The 13528-nt window shown below is 32.9% G+C and overlaps 1 protein-coding gene across 2 annotated transcripts in view; it reads left to right on the plus strand.

Moving 5' to 3' along the window:
- Positions 1-2644, plus strand: part of LOC111406382 — a 4055-nt gene extending 1411 nt beyond the window's left edge. Inside the window, exons 3-5 of one of the 2 annotated variants that reach the window (XM_023035812.1) lie at positions 672-820; positions 897-903; positions 2392-2644. In XM_023035812.1, coding sequence (XP_022891580.1) covers positions 672-820; positions 897-903; positions 2392-2462 — 227 coding nt within the window. In that variant the 3' untranslated portion in view covers positions 2463-2644. Of the gene's footprint in view, positions 1-283; positions 821-896; positions 1395-1841 lie in introns of those variants that run through there. The other variant, XR_002704995.1, reaches the window with a different exon arrangement.
- Positions 2645-13528: the final 10884 nt, after the last annotated feature.

A 13528-nucleotide genomic window follows, 5' to 3' on the forward strand; every position in this document is an offset into this window, starting at 1 on the left:
CTCTCTCCCCCCCCTCCCCCCCCCCCACCCCAATATCTTCCTTTTATATCCCTCTCTTCCATCAACCCCCTCCCATGGGTAGTTTGTTATTAATATCTAGTGATCTTTGGGCTCCATTCTGTTCAGTGGCTATTAGGTTATGTTTTCATTTTAAAAGCCTTAATGATTTAACTAAAATTAAAAATCTGCACCTCTTATCACTGATGCTAATTTTTTTCATACCAATAGGCTAAATCAAGCTTTCAGTTGCAAAAGTTGGATTTAAGGGTTGTAAGAGGTATTAATTCATGATTTGAATGAAATACTAGATGGATATCTTTTTGCTTTTATCTAATTGAATTCTTGCAGGATTAATTATGAAAGTTTGTGTTACAACCCAAATTTTGCCAGTCATAAATCAAATGTTTAATTGTCAAAGTCAAAGTCAAAAAAGACTGAAATGAAATAAATTATTTAATTGGGACTTAATTTAATAGGAAAAATATTTTGAAGGATTAAATTGGACAAAATAAAATTTCGGGGTCTACTTATATATTTTTAGAAGTTTAGATTTAATGTGGTTTTATTTGAAGTTGGAGGGCTTTCTTTGCAAAGTTGGTATAATGGATTACATGTGGCAAGTATTTAACTAATATCTCATTTTTCAAATGATTACACGCACTCACACACAGTAGAAAAATCGGGCAGTGAGGTTGGGAAAGAAGAGAAGAGAAAAACCAAGGAAAAGGAAGAGAAAAAGAAAAAGCAGAAGGAAAAGGAAAAAGAAGGAAGAAATTTGGTGTCAACTACTCGAAGCTTTATATCTTTAATTCTTCAAAAGGTAAAGATTAAAATTTTATGAAATAGTTATGGTTGATTTTCTAGGGTTCTAAGGAATTGTTTGGGTTAATTTTCAGATTGAAGGTAAGAGCATGATTTCAAGCTAATCTTTTTGTTTTGTGAAAGATTTTTGCATCAAGGTAAGTTATACTATTTTTGGCAAACCTAGAGTTTTTAATTGAGTTTTTGAATAAGAATAATTAGGGGAAATGATTTTGATGATGAAATATTAACTTTATGGAATGAATTTATGGAATAAGATGTAAATTAGATTAGTGTATGTGAGAATTCAAGTTTCACTAGATTAGAAGAAAGAATTGTTTTTATGTTTGGGATGAAGGTAATTATGATAAATTAAAGATCAGTGAATGGTCTAGAAGGTAGAATTCGTTCCAATTGTGAAGGAGATTAAAGATTATATTCAAGTTCCGAGAAATCAAGTTCTAATATTTCATAGTTAAATGTTAAGAATATTTGGTATGCTAGTTGTTAAATGGGTTATTTGGTATCATATTCCAGGTGGTGACAAGAAAATTGGAAAAGCTTATCGACCTTCATAGGTTGTAGCTTAACTAGTGAGTGGATATAAACTCATTTTTCAAAAATTAGTATTTATTAAATTTATATTATATTAGAAAATTTATCATTTCATTCAATTGAATTGACAGCATGATTTTTAGAATAAAGTGGATTCATAATAAATTATTTTTAAAGTTAAATTTAGTTTAATCAAATCATTTGATTAGCATGTTATATTAATATAAATGTTTCAGTATAGCTAAAGTTATTTCTAAAAACTACCAGAATGTACCCAAGTGAGTTTACCCTCATTTGATTAGCATGTTATATTAATATAAATGTTTCAGTATGGTTAAAGTTATTTCTAAAAACCACCAGAATGTACCCATGTGATTTTACCTTAGTCTGTATTTGTGTGAATGTGTTTCCACATTGTATGACCAGTTATGATGATTTTACCCGCTCTGCACTATTGTGAATGTGTTTCCATAACGTATAACCAGATTATCAGAGGTCTTTGGGATCCACTCTCGTACACCTATGGGCCGTGTACTAGGGTGATTAGCCTTTGGGGTAGCTCTGCGTACGTATGACCAGATTATCAGACTATCAGATTTGAATGACTTTGTCTTGTACATTGAGATTACTCTATACATGAGTAAGGCTATTCATTGAGTACCTTTTTGGTATGGTTTCTCAGTATTTCTACAATTTCTCAGATTTCATATTATAGAATTCAGTTAATTCAGTTTTCAAAATAAAACTTTCAGCTTATAGTATTGAGCAACAGCAATATTTTATAGATTTTCATGGATATCAGATTATTTATAATCACTATATTTTACTGTTGCTTACCTAGAATTAAGAATAACGAATTTTATGCTGCAATCATGTTTAGTTTTAAAAGTGTTACCAGATTTCTGAATTCCTAGAAGCTTTAGTAGTGCAAGATTTTTCAGAAAATATGCATAAATAGAAAAAGTATACTTATTTGCAAATTATCCACTCACTGAGCTATAAGCTCATACATCTTTTCACCATTTTTTTTATCAGATAGCAGCTCAGTTGAGCAGCTTTGGGCCTGTCGATCCACCGAATTGAGCCACATGTCATTAGTTGTATGATCTACTTTATTAGATTATATAGTACATGTTTCTTTTGGGTTATATATAGTTTATGTCAGAAAAAGTTATCATGGGTTCACTGCATATTTGGTATCTTTGGTTATATTTGAGGATTGTTGGTTGTAAAGCAAGAAAATATTGATTTGCCGGCAATTTATTTGTATAATTTGTATTTTGAGTAACTTGTGTGCCCTGATTTATATTATATGTATTAATTTGAGGAAATTGGTTATTGTTCAGGGGATTTTAGTTCATATTTCAAGGGGAACTCTATCAAAATTTTATTGAATATATTTTTTAGTCAAGCAAGTTAAAGTTGCCTTGATGGTGGGTTCGGTGTTTAGCTGGTTTCTACCATCGGCGTACGATGCGTATCGAATCCTCTAAGGTGATTCGGGATGGATCGTGTCAGTTTGCTTTTTTTAAATTAAAGAATTTTAGTTGGACTCTCTTGTTTGTTTTTTCCATTTTCAATAAGTGTCATATTTGGCACCGAAAGAGGAATTAAAAAAATAAAGTCTGTTGGTTGAATGAAGCTGATGGTCTATTGTCATGCTGTGTAAACGAAGATGTCAATGATTTTCAGAATTAAGTTTGATTTTAAGGTTATAATCAACTTCTATTAGTTGCCAAACACGATTTTCTGAACCCTTGAATTTTCTTAGTTCCTATGATGAATTTCAAGAAAGGCTTTAACTCTATGAACAGCAAAAAAAAAAAAAAAATTTCAAGTCGCCCTTCCAGGACACATACCAAAGTTGAAGTAGTGATCAGCCGAAGTGTCGTTATACCATGCTAGCAGCAAGGTTTTACACACAAGGTCAACAGTTATCTTTATCTTGCTTGGCATTTTAGTCTGTCTCGCGCCTTTCTGTTGGGTTATAAATGATGGGGCTACTATAGGTGTTTAGTCAACTGAAGCTGGATGTGTGATGTGTTAATATTTAATTTCAATCATGCTAAGAATCCAGAATCACAAAATAATAAATTGATAAATCGAATTCATACCTGCGGAAGTCATTGTTGATATGAATAATAGTTATAATAGCGGTCAAGATCTTCCCCTCCTTGCTCCTCACAAAGTATTAGCTATCAATGGAGCAAGCCAATAAAACATATGGAGAGGAGAGGGGACCTAGCCTTTATATATAGGAAATAATTTGAGCCGTCCCATTACTACTAGAATTCTAATTAGGATTTATTTTCGGTCCACATACTTTAAATTACCACATCAAATAAATTACAACCCGTAAGGTGTAAAAGGCTCAATTGATCACTTAATAAATTTGGCCCAAACACAATTATCATTATGAGCCATATATCTAACCCGTAAAATTTTGCAATCGAATGTGAAGCCAACATATGGAATTATTAATTATTCCAACATTCTCCCACTTGAGCAAACGTTTGATTGCCATAACAAAGTTTTAACACCCGGGTTAGACTACATAGGTGGCCACAAAAGTATGGCTCCAATGATGACACCTTACATAACATGATCCGGTCCAACAAGAATATTAACACCGAACATAGAAGTCATTACACCAATTTAAGAAATGTAAGACCATTCCACAGCTACAAATGTCAACATCCTTATCGACATGGATTCCCATCCTCCAACCAATGTGGTAGTATGTGGTATGAACTTAGCACCAAATGTGGTAAAAAATTGTGCTAACTCATAGCTTTGAATCAAAATGAAGCCACATGTCTCTAAAAGAGGCTAATCTTATGTCTTTATACGTCATATTTCAAAATGTCAATAATATAAAAAGACATAAGTCAAATGCATGCTTAAAATAGTTCATGAATAGGGGAAAAATTATTTTATTTTCAGAAGGGGCTGTACCCGAAAACATATGGGTTGCCTACGTACCCCGTAAAGGGATCAAGCCCAAAACGTAGTTCTTTACATAAATAACTCCCACTAACCAAAAATATCAAATGTTTCCACAATACCCATATTAGTAACATGTGTCTTAAAGACTTTTGGAGTGAGTCCCTTAGTCAAGGGATCTGCAACCATCGCCTCTGTATTGATATGCTCTATTTTCGTCTGCCCTTCTTTGACTCTGTCTCTAACGACCAAATATTTGATGTCAATATGTTTTGATCCACCAGAACTTTTTATTATTCTTTGAAAAGAATACTGCTGCACTGTTATCACAGTAGATGATGATCGGTCTTGAGATGGAATCAACAACTTTCAAGCCAGTGTTAAAATTTCTTAACCAAACGGCTTGGACTGTAGCCCCATAACATACCACAAATTCAGCTTGCATAGTAGAAGATGCAACTAAAGTTTGTTTAACACTTTTCCAAGAAATGGCACCACCAACTAATGTAAAAATATAACCTGAGGTTGATTTCAAATCATCTTGATATTCAGCAAAATCAGAATCTGAATATCCTACCACCTCAAGATGATTTGTACGCTGGAATGTAAGCATATAACTTTCAGTTTTCTTCAAATATCTCATAACTTTCCTAGCTGCTTTCCAATGCTCTTGTCCTGGATTAGACTGAAATCTGCTAAGGACACTTACTTCGTAGGCTATATCCGATCTAGTGCAAACTTGAGCATACATCAAGCTTCCCACAGCACTAGCATATGGGATCATCGTCATAGACTCCCTTTCCAGCTCATTCCTTGGACATTGAGTTTTATTAAACTTATCTCCTTTTATGATAGGTACATCACCAGCTGCACAATTCTGCATATTAAACCTTTCTAGAACACGTCGTATATAAGCTTTCTGAGAAAGTCCCAATAAGCCACGATTTCTATCACGATGTATTTCAATGCCAAGTACATAGGAAGCTTCTCCAAGATCTTTCATCTCAAAATTAGCAGACAACATTTTCTTTGTCTTATGAAGTAATCCTAAGTTACTGCTAGCAAGCAGAATGTCATCAACATATAGTACAAGGAAAATAAAATTTCTTCCACTGATTTTAAGATAAATGCATTGATCAATAGTATTTTCAACAAAACCAAGAGATGTCACAACCTCATCAAACTTCAAATACCACTGTCGAGATGCTTGTTTGAGACCATATAAGGATTTGTTTAACTTACACACCAAGTTTTCTTTTCCTTTTACAATAAAACCTTCAGGTTGTTTCATATAAACCATTTCAGAAAGATCTCCATTCAAAAATGCTGTCTTAACATCCATTTGATGAAACTCCAAATTGTAGTGTGCCACAAGAGCCATGATAATTCGAAAAAAATCTTTCGATGAAACAGGAGAGAAGGTTTCAACATAATCAATGCTCTCTCGTTGAGTAAAACCTTTTGCAACTAATATTGCTTTATTTCGTTCAACATTTCCTTTTGAATCTAATTTACTTTTGAAAATCCACTTGTTATCTACAGCCTTAGCATCTGGAGGAAGTTCAACAAAATCCCAAACTTTATTCTTTTCCATGGAATTCATTTCATCTTCCATGGTAGCTATCTAATTATGTGCATCACGACTTGTCAATGCTTGGTTATAAGTTACAGGATCAACAATATGCCCAATATAAAAATCTATCTCCAATAAATATGCAATATAATCACTGGGCAATGCAGATCTTCTTTCCCTTTGTGATCTCCTAACTTTTGGCTCAGGAACCGATTCAATCGTTGTTTGAGGAATTGGAGATTCCTCCTGATTCCTCGGTTCTTCATTAACAACTTCAATTGGTTGAAAACCAACTCTTTCCTGTATGACAGGAGTTAGAACTACAACTTGATTAGGTTCAACAAGAATTTCTCTCAACGTGAAACTCCCACTATCTTCAAAATCGTTGTTCAGAAACTTAGCAGTAATGGACTCCACAATTCTAGTGCCGCGATTTGGACAGTAAAATTTATATCCTTTTGATCTATTTGGATACCCAATAAAGTATCCAGGAGTTAATTTAGGGTCTAATTTCTTTTCAAATGGATTATAAATCCTAACCTCAGGTGGACATCTCCAAACTTTAAAGTGAGCCATACTTGACTTACGTTCTGTCCATAATTCAAAATGTTTCTTTGCAACAGCTTTACTTGGAACTCTATTCAAAATATACATAGCTGTTTTCAAGGCTTCACCCACAAATATTCAGGCAAATTTGTTCTACTCATCATACTTCTAACCATATCTTTTAAAGTTCGATTACGTCTTTCAGAAACACCATTTTGCTCAGGTGTTCCTGGCATGGTGTATTGGGGCACTATTCCACACTCTTGTAAAAATTTTGCAAAATCACCCATATTTTGATCAGACTCGTCATATTTCCCATAGTACTCACCACCTCGGTCAGATCTTACAACTTTGATACTTTTCCCACATTGTTTCTCTACTTCTAGTTTGAAAACTTTGAATTTCTCAAGTGCATGTGATTTGTCGTTAATCAAATAAAAATATCCATATCGTGAGAAATCATCAATGAAAGTTATGAAATATTTATTCCCATATATAGTGGAAAGCAAAGGTCCACTGATATCAGTGTGAATTAAGTCCCCTAGTCGAACCCTTCCTCGTAAACTTAGTTAACTTTCCTCTTATACAATCTACACAGGTGTCAAAATCGGAGAAGTCTAAGGAAAGAAGTATCTCATCTTTTACTAATCTTTCCATTCTATCCTTAGAAATATGACCCAATCACTTATGCCACAATATAGAGGATGATTTACGAATTAAAGCCCTTTTCTTTGATACATTTGTAACACACGAGACATCACCAAAAGAAGTCAAAGATAATTTACATAAACCATCACATAAAATGCCATTTCCAATCAAACGAGAATCATTAAATAACTTAACCATTCCATTACCAAAATCAAATTTAAAACCACAAGCATCAAGTTTTGGTATAGAAATTAAATTCCGTCTCATCTGCGGTACATAAACTGTATTTTCCAAAACAAGATAAAAACCAGAGTCTAAAGTTAACTTCACTACTCCTATGAATTCAACCTTCACTTGGAATCAATTTGCAACGCTCAAGCTTACTTCATTCTCACTTGGCCACCGTTTGCTTATGAATCCCTGCAAGGAATTCACAATATGAATACTAGCTCCTGAGTCTAATCACCAAGAATTCAAAGGCACATCTACAAAAGAAGACTCAAAACAAACTGAGGCCAAGGGAATACCTGGATAACTCTTCTTCTTTTCCAACCAAGTCTTGAATTTCAAACAGTCTTTTTGCCAGTGACCCTTCTTTTTACAGAACTTGCATTGGTCATTTTTCTGTATAACTCCTTTGGGACCACTAAAATTTTTATTCTGCTGATTTCGGTGGGACTTATTACCCTTACGAAACTTAGGTTTATGATTATGAGAAGGCCCCTTTTTCTGTGATGGCTGAAAAGCTAATTGTACAGTTTTAACAGTTTCACGGCCCATCCTGTACTCTTCTTGGGCATACACTGCTATGAGATCATTCAAATTCCATTTATCCTGCTGAGCATTGTAAGCATCCTTAAGCTGATTAAACTTGCTAAGAAGGCTATTCAAAATATGATAGATTAGGATAGGCTCCGCAATGGGAATGTCAAGAGCCTTTAGCTTAGATGATATATTTATCATTTTCATGACATGCTCTCTAACACCATTTGTGCCATCATATCTCATGCTCATCAATTTATTCATCAGATCCCCAGTTTCGGTTTTATCAAACTCAACAAATTTTTCTCCTATGGCATCCATAAAACTTTTGGCATTTTCATTACCAGGGATGGCACCTAGAATGGAATCAGATATCGATCGCTTAATGATTTTCAAACAGAGTTTGTTAGCCTTTTCCCACTTTTCATACTCGGTTACATATTCAAGGGTACTCTTATCTGTGGGTTTTTCAAGCTTTTTCTCCATTGCAAAATCCAAACCCAAAAGACCAAGTGCTATTTTTACGTCTCGTTTCCATCTCACATAGTTATTTCCAGTCAAAGTTTCAATAGCAGACAATTGATTCGAAAGAGATGGGGCATTATAAACTGTGAAAACATAAAATGTCACTCTTAATATCATCCAAACTTAATGCATGCAATCAAATGGATGATGAAATATCCAACTAATTAATATGGGCTATTAATTAGATAATCTGTAATTTAAATCGAAACATATGAATTTTTTTAAGAGTCTAGGTGCATCATCATAAAGTCACATTTGGATCGACAATACAACATGCTATAAGGTACTCTTAGAACACATCACGTAATTAGTTAACAAAATTACATTGGTTTTCGAAATAACCAACACCTTTGGGCAGAAAGAAATTTCTAGTCCAAGGTAAACTCGTTAACTGCCTTATGTCATTTTCCAAAAATATCACATATAACAATACCTTTGAGCAAGATGTTATATGCAATAAATCAAGATTGTTGCACAAATACTTATATTTTTATTGTAGAGAAAATCGAATAAATAATAATGAGTGTGCCACTTGGCAGCTACTACCCATTTTTATTTCAAAATATTTCTCTTAGTGGGAAAACAAGAATCGTCGCAATGCCCATAGAAAAATTTAATCACAAAATAATAATCATGGAACAATTATAATCATTAACCGATGAATGACAAAATTCACATGTGATTGAGAACTAAAATTGGCAACAAAATTTTAATATATAAAAGGCGAAATTTAAACGAACAAATAATAACAACAATAATTATACATTTAACGAAAATATAAAAGTTGTCAATTATTATTATTATTATTTTAAATGGGTCAATTTTAAATAAGATTTTAATTTGGATCAAAATTGAAATTTTAGGGTCAAAACTTTAAAAATCCAATTTGAAACCCTTAAATTTCAATTCAAAACAATTTTTTTTTGAAATTTGCAATCTGACCCCCAGGTTTAAAATTAAAACAAGGTCCTCCAGTTTCTTAAATTACAAGCAGGCCCTTCTCTTATTATTTACAAACTTAACCCCCCCCAATCTGTAATTGCAAACAGAGGCTAGGAGATTAGCAATTTACAAAAGGGGCCCCGTCTACAAGTCTCCCAAAAACTGATAGAAGCTGAAAGCTTTTTTTTTTTTCTAATTTTTCTTGCTGTGGTCAACCCAACAAAACGAGGGGTAACCCCCAATTCCAAATGCAATCAACAATCTGGTTCTTATAGGCCCAGAAGAAAAGAACTAACTAACAAATAAATAATAATAATAAATCAGAAATAAGAAATCTTGGGGAATTTAATTAATTGCAAAGGCCCCCGGTGTTCATCATTTTTCATCATATATCGAAGAATTACGTAGGCGATATAGAGAGGAAATTAATGTTGATCGATCGATAGTGATATTCTGCTAGGGTTCTTATATGAGGGAATGGGGAGCTGGATTTTGCAGATGGAATGGGTTTTCATTATGAACGTTTTATACATATATATGCCAACATGAAATCCCAGCTGCCACACCAATTATAGGTACGAAATTCAACATGAAAATTCAACGTGAGGTTGAAAAGTTTTGAAACAGTTGAGGTAGTATATTGTTTTAATAATGGATTTTGATCTTAACATGCCGCTCTGATACCAATTGTTAATATTTAATTTCAATCATGCTAAGAATCAAGAATCACAAAATAATAAATTGATAAATCGAATTCATACCTGCGGAAGCCATTGTTGATATGAATAATAGTTATAATAGCGGTCAAGATCTTCCCCTCCTTGCTCTTCACAAAGTATTAGCTATCAATGGGGCAAGCCAATAAAACATATGGAGAGGATAGGGGACCTAGCCTTTATATATAGGAAATAATTTGAGTCGTCTCATTACAACTAGAATTCTAATTAGGGTTTATTTTTGACTCACATACTTTAAATTGCCATATCAAATAAATTACAACTCGTAATGTGTAAAAGGCTCAATTGATCACTTAATAAATTTGGCCCAAACACAATTATCATTATGAGCCATATATCTAATCTGTAAAATTTTGCAATCGAATGTGAAGCCCACATATGTAATTATTAATTATTCCAACATGATGTACTTCTGAGCAACCTCCTTTTATCTAGATAATGTTTTTGTGATAGGGTTGAAGTTTGATATTACATCTTTTTCATTAACTTCCTTATTTTTCTTTGTTTTTCTTCTCGATTATAATTGGTACAAATGCCTAAAATGTGGCATATATCTTTATCTCTTTTTTTCATAGGCCAGGATCGATACTTGACGTACAGCTTTTGTCAAAAATTGTTGAGAAGAAAATTAAGGAAGCCAATGGGGGTAGTTTTACTCACTACTTTTTTTTTTTTTTTTTGGAAAATATATTGGATATTTTTAGGTGTTTTAGAATTTTGTACGGATATTGTTACATTTTGGAGTTCAATTTATAATGATTATTGAGGTTATTTGATATAGTTATCTTCTATTATGTTTTTGTGGTTGGTATATGTAAATCATTGTACGAACAAAAATAATGAAAAAAAAAATGTAAAATGACCTACGACAACGGCAAAAAAATTGCAAAAAATAAGGTTAAACGCATAGATAATACTAAAAAAAAGTTGCAAAATGTTATTTTCAACGTTTAAAAAGCGTTGTAAAAAAGTAATTTGCAGCGAGAAAAAACGGTGCAAATAAAACACTACAAAAAAGTTTTTCGCAACGCGAAAAAAACGCTGCAAAATGTTTTTCGCAACGGGAAAAAACGTTGTCATATCTTTCACGCTACGGCAACATCAAGGTTTGCAGCATAAGATAAAATGTTGTAAAAGGCCAATTTTTGTTGTAGTGAATTATCGTAAAGTTCGACATTGGATAGAAATATACCACTATACTTTATATGATCTTTAGGTGAAGTAAATCTTTAATGCATTCTTGTATGTTTATATTCGTTATAGAAATATAGTTGCATCACATGTAATGATATGTTTAATTCTAGTCGAGAGATTATTAAACAAATTAGGAGTATATATCATTATAATTGAATTGTGTTGTTAAATTCACAAGGCTCGGATTAAAGGGAATTGATACAAGAAGATTCGGGATCCTAATACGCTTTTCGTCATCATTTTTTATTTTTTGAATTAATTATAACCTTGTATTGATTTTAATTAATTTAGGTCATGCATTCATACATAATTTAAGTTGTTATAATTTAGTTATAAAAAAATCATAAATTTCCATTGTTTTGATCAGGGTTAAGTTGATTCGAACTTGAACTAGTACAATCTTCGAGGGTACGAAATTTGGACTGAAAATTCATTTTAATACTTATTAACGAACCGTACGCTTGCGGTAATTTCAAACAAAGCATATTTGTGTTATAAGTTTTTGGCATCATTGTCGGGGATTGTATTTGAGTTTAATTTTTTGAGACTATGTCGTTCTTTTTTGCTTATATATATATATTTTTTATCAATTTATTTGAGTGCTTCTATTTTTTTTTCCAAGCATTTTATGCAAAATTCGGGAGACGATGAATTGATACCAGTTGATCTGGAAATCAAACGTACTTTTTGTTGCAGGCAAAGAGAAGCACAACAACAAGAGATGGCTGATGCATAGAATAATTCGGTTATTTAAGTGAATAAAGAGGCATTCGTCAATGAAGGAAACATGCTAGTTGGGAAATTTATGACTCCACAAATTATTCAGAGTCAATCTCGTCGGATCCCCTTTATACAGATAATCATACAGTAACATGTATGTGAATAAAATTGATGACTTGACATAGACACATGATTCACATATTAATTTTTTTTTTTCACTTGATAAAATGAAACATTATCACAAGTATATCCCTCTATATTAACTCCTGATCACCTATGACGTTCTTATAGTGTATCGAAATCAAATATCATATAACCATAGTCCAACATATATACTTTGAGACTATAAAAGTATCAAGAGGCCATTTAAAGAAGTATACATATACAATGCAGGATTCCCAAAATATAATATAGCTCTAGGTTGTTATTCATGTACATCAAATTTCGAAATCTCGTAAGAGCTTCATAACTAGCCCGGACCTCTATTAAGTTCCACGCTCACCTACAATGCAAGAAATACATAAGCTAATGCTTAGTAAGCAAAATTCACGCATGTCATGAGTAATAATGGTATATGACATCATATCATGCTGAAGATGCATTGTATCAAATATTTATCGAAGTCAACTCAAAATAATATATTTTGAAATCTTTCATTTTATTGGACCCTTGACCTACCTATTATACACTGGATAGAGTTATGCACAATATCAATATCAATAATCAAATTGCCAATATGACATCGACATTGGTGAGTGGACCATTTCCTTGTGACTATTAGAGGCCCATCCCCTAACTGTCCTTATGATCACCTAAGAAGTATCCCATCCTACAACGTCAATAATCATAACATCACAAGGGCACAATTCAGTAGTTCACCCTCTCGTGATCACCAAAGGCCCATTCCTTATCTACCCTTGTAATCACCCAGGAAGTATCACCTATGATGCAAAAACATATCGCATAAACATGCCTCACATGCCTTGGTGTTTTAGTAGTGGTCATTTACGAGGAAAACTCAAATTTAAATCATGTTGTGTATGATAGATTTTCAACCATGGACAGCACATGAAAATGCTCGTCAATGACATGTTTAATCAACATCGATGTCAATATGTTTTGAAGCTATATATTTAACGATCATAACCATCATATGATATACGATGAGCTTCTTATAAAAGCTATGTAAATGTCCCAACATTATTATCTCACAAATACTATATTCTTGCATTGTAGTTGCGAATAAACTTTTACTTACCTTTTTGCCTCTAAGTGTGATCTTTCTACAGGGTGTAGGCAAGTGCTTTTCTCACCTAACGTCGAAAGACAACCTGTTTTACCGTCTAATATTAAACATGACCCCTAATTTGATAACCCCAAAACACAATTTAATATTAAGAGCTTAGATGCCAACATGTTCTAGATTTACACCTCAAGTAACTAGCCGCATAATTCCCATTATTTTCAAGTTCTATGAATATAAACATCACTTAATTGGATCATTAGTGTCCTAACATTCAATCAAATCAATTTCCTCAAGCTTTATAAGCGATTAGTGATCATGTGAAGGTTGAACTATATA

This window comes from Olea europaea, chromosome 12 (assembly GCF_002742605.1).
Source record: "Olea europaea var. sylvestris chromosome 12, O_europaea_v1, whole genome shotgun sequence".
NCBI lineage: Eukaryota > Viridiplantae > Streptophyta > Magnoliopsida > Lamiales > Oleaceae > Olea > Olea europaea.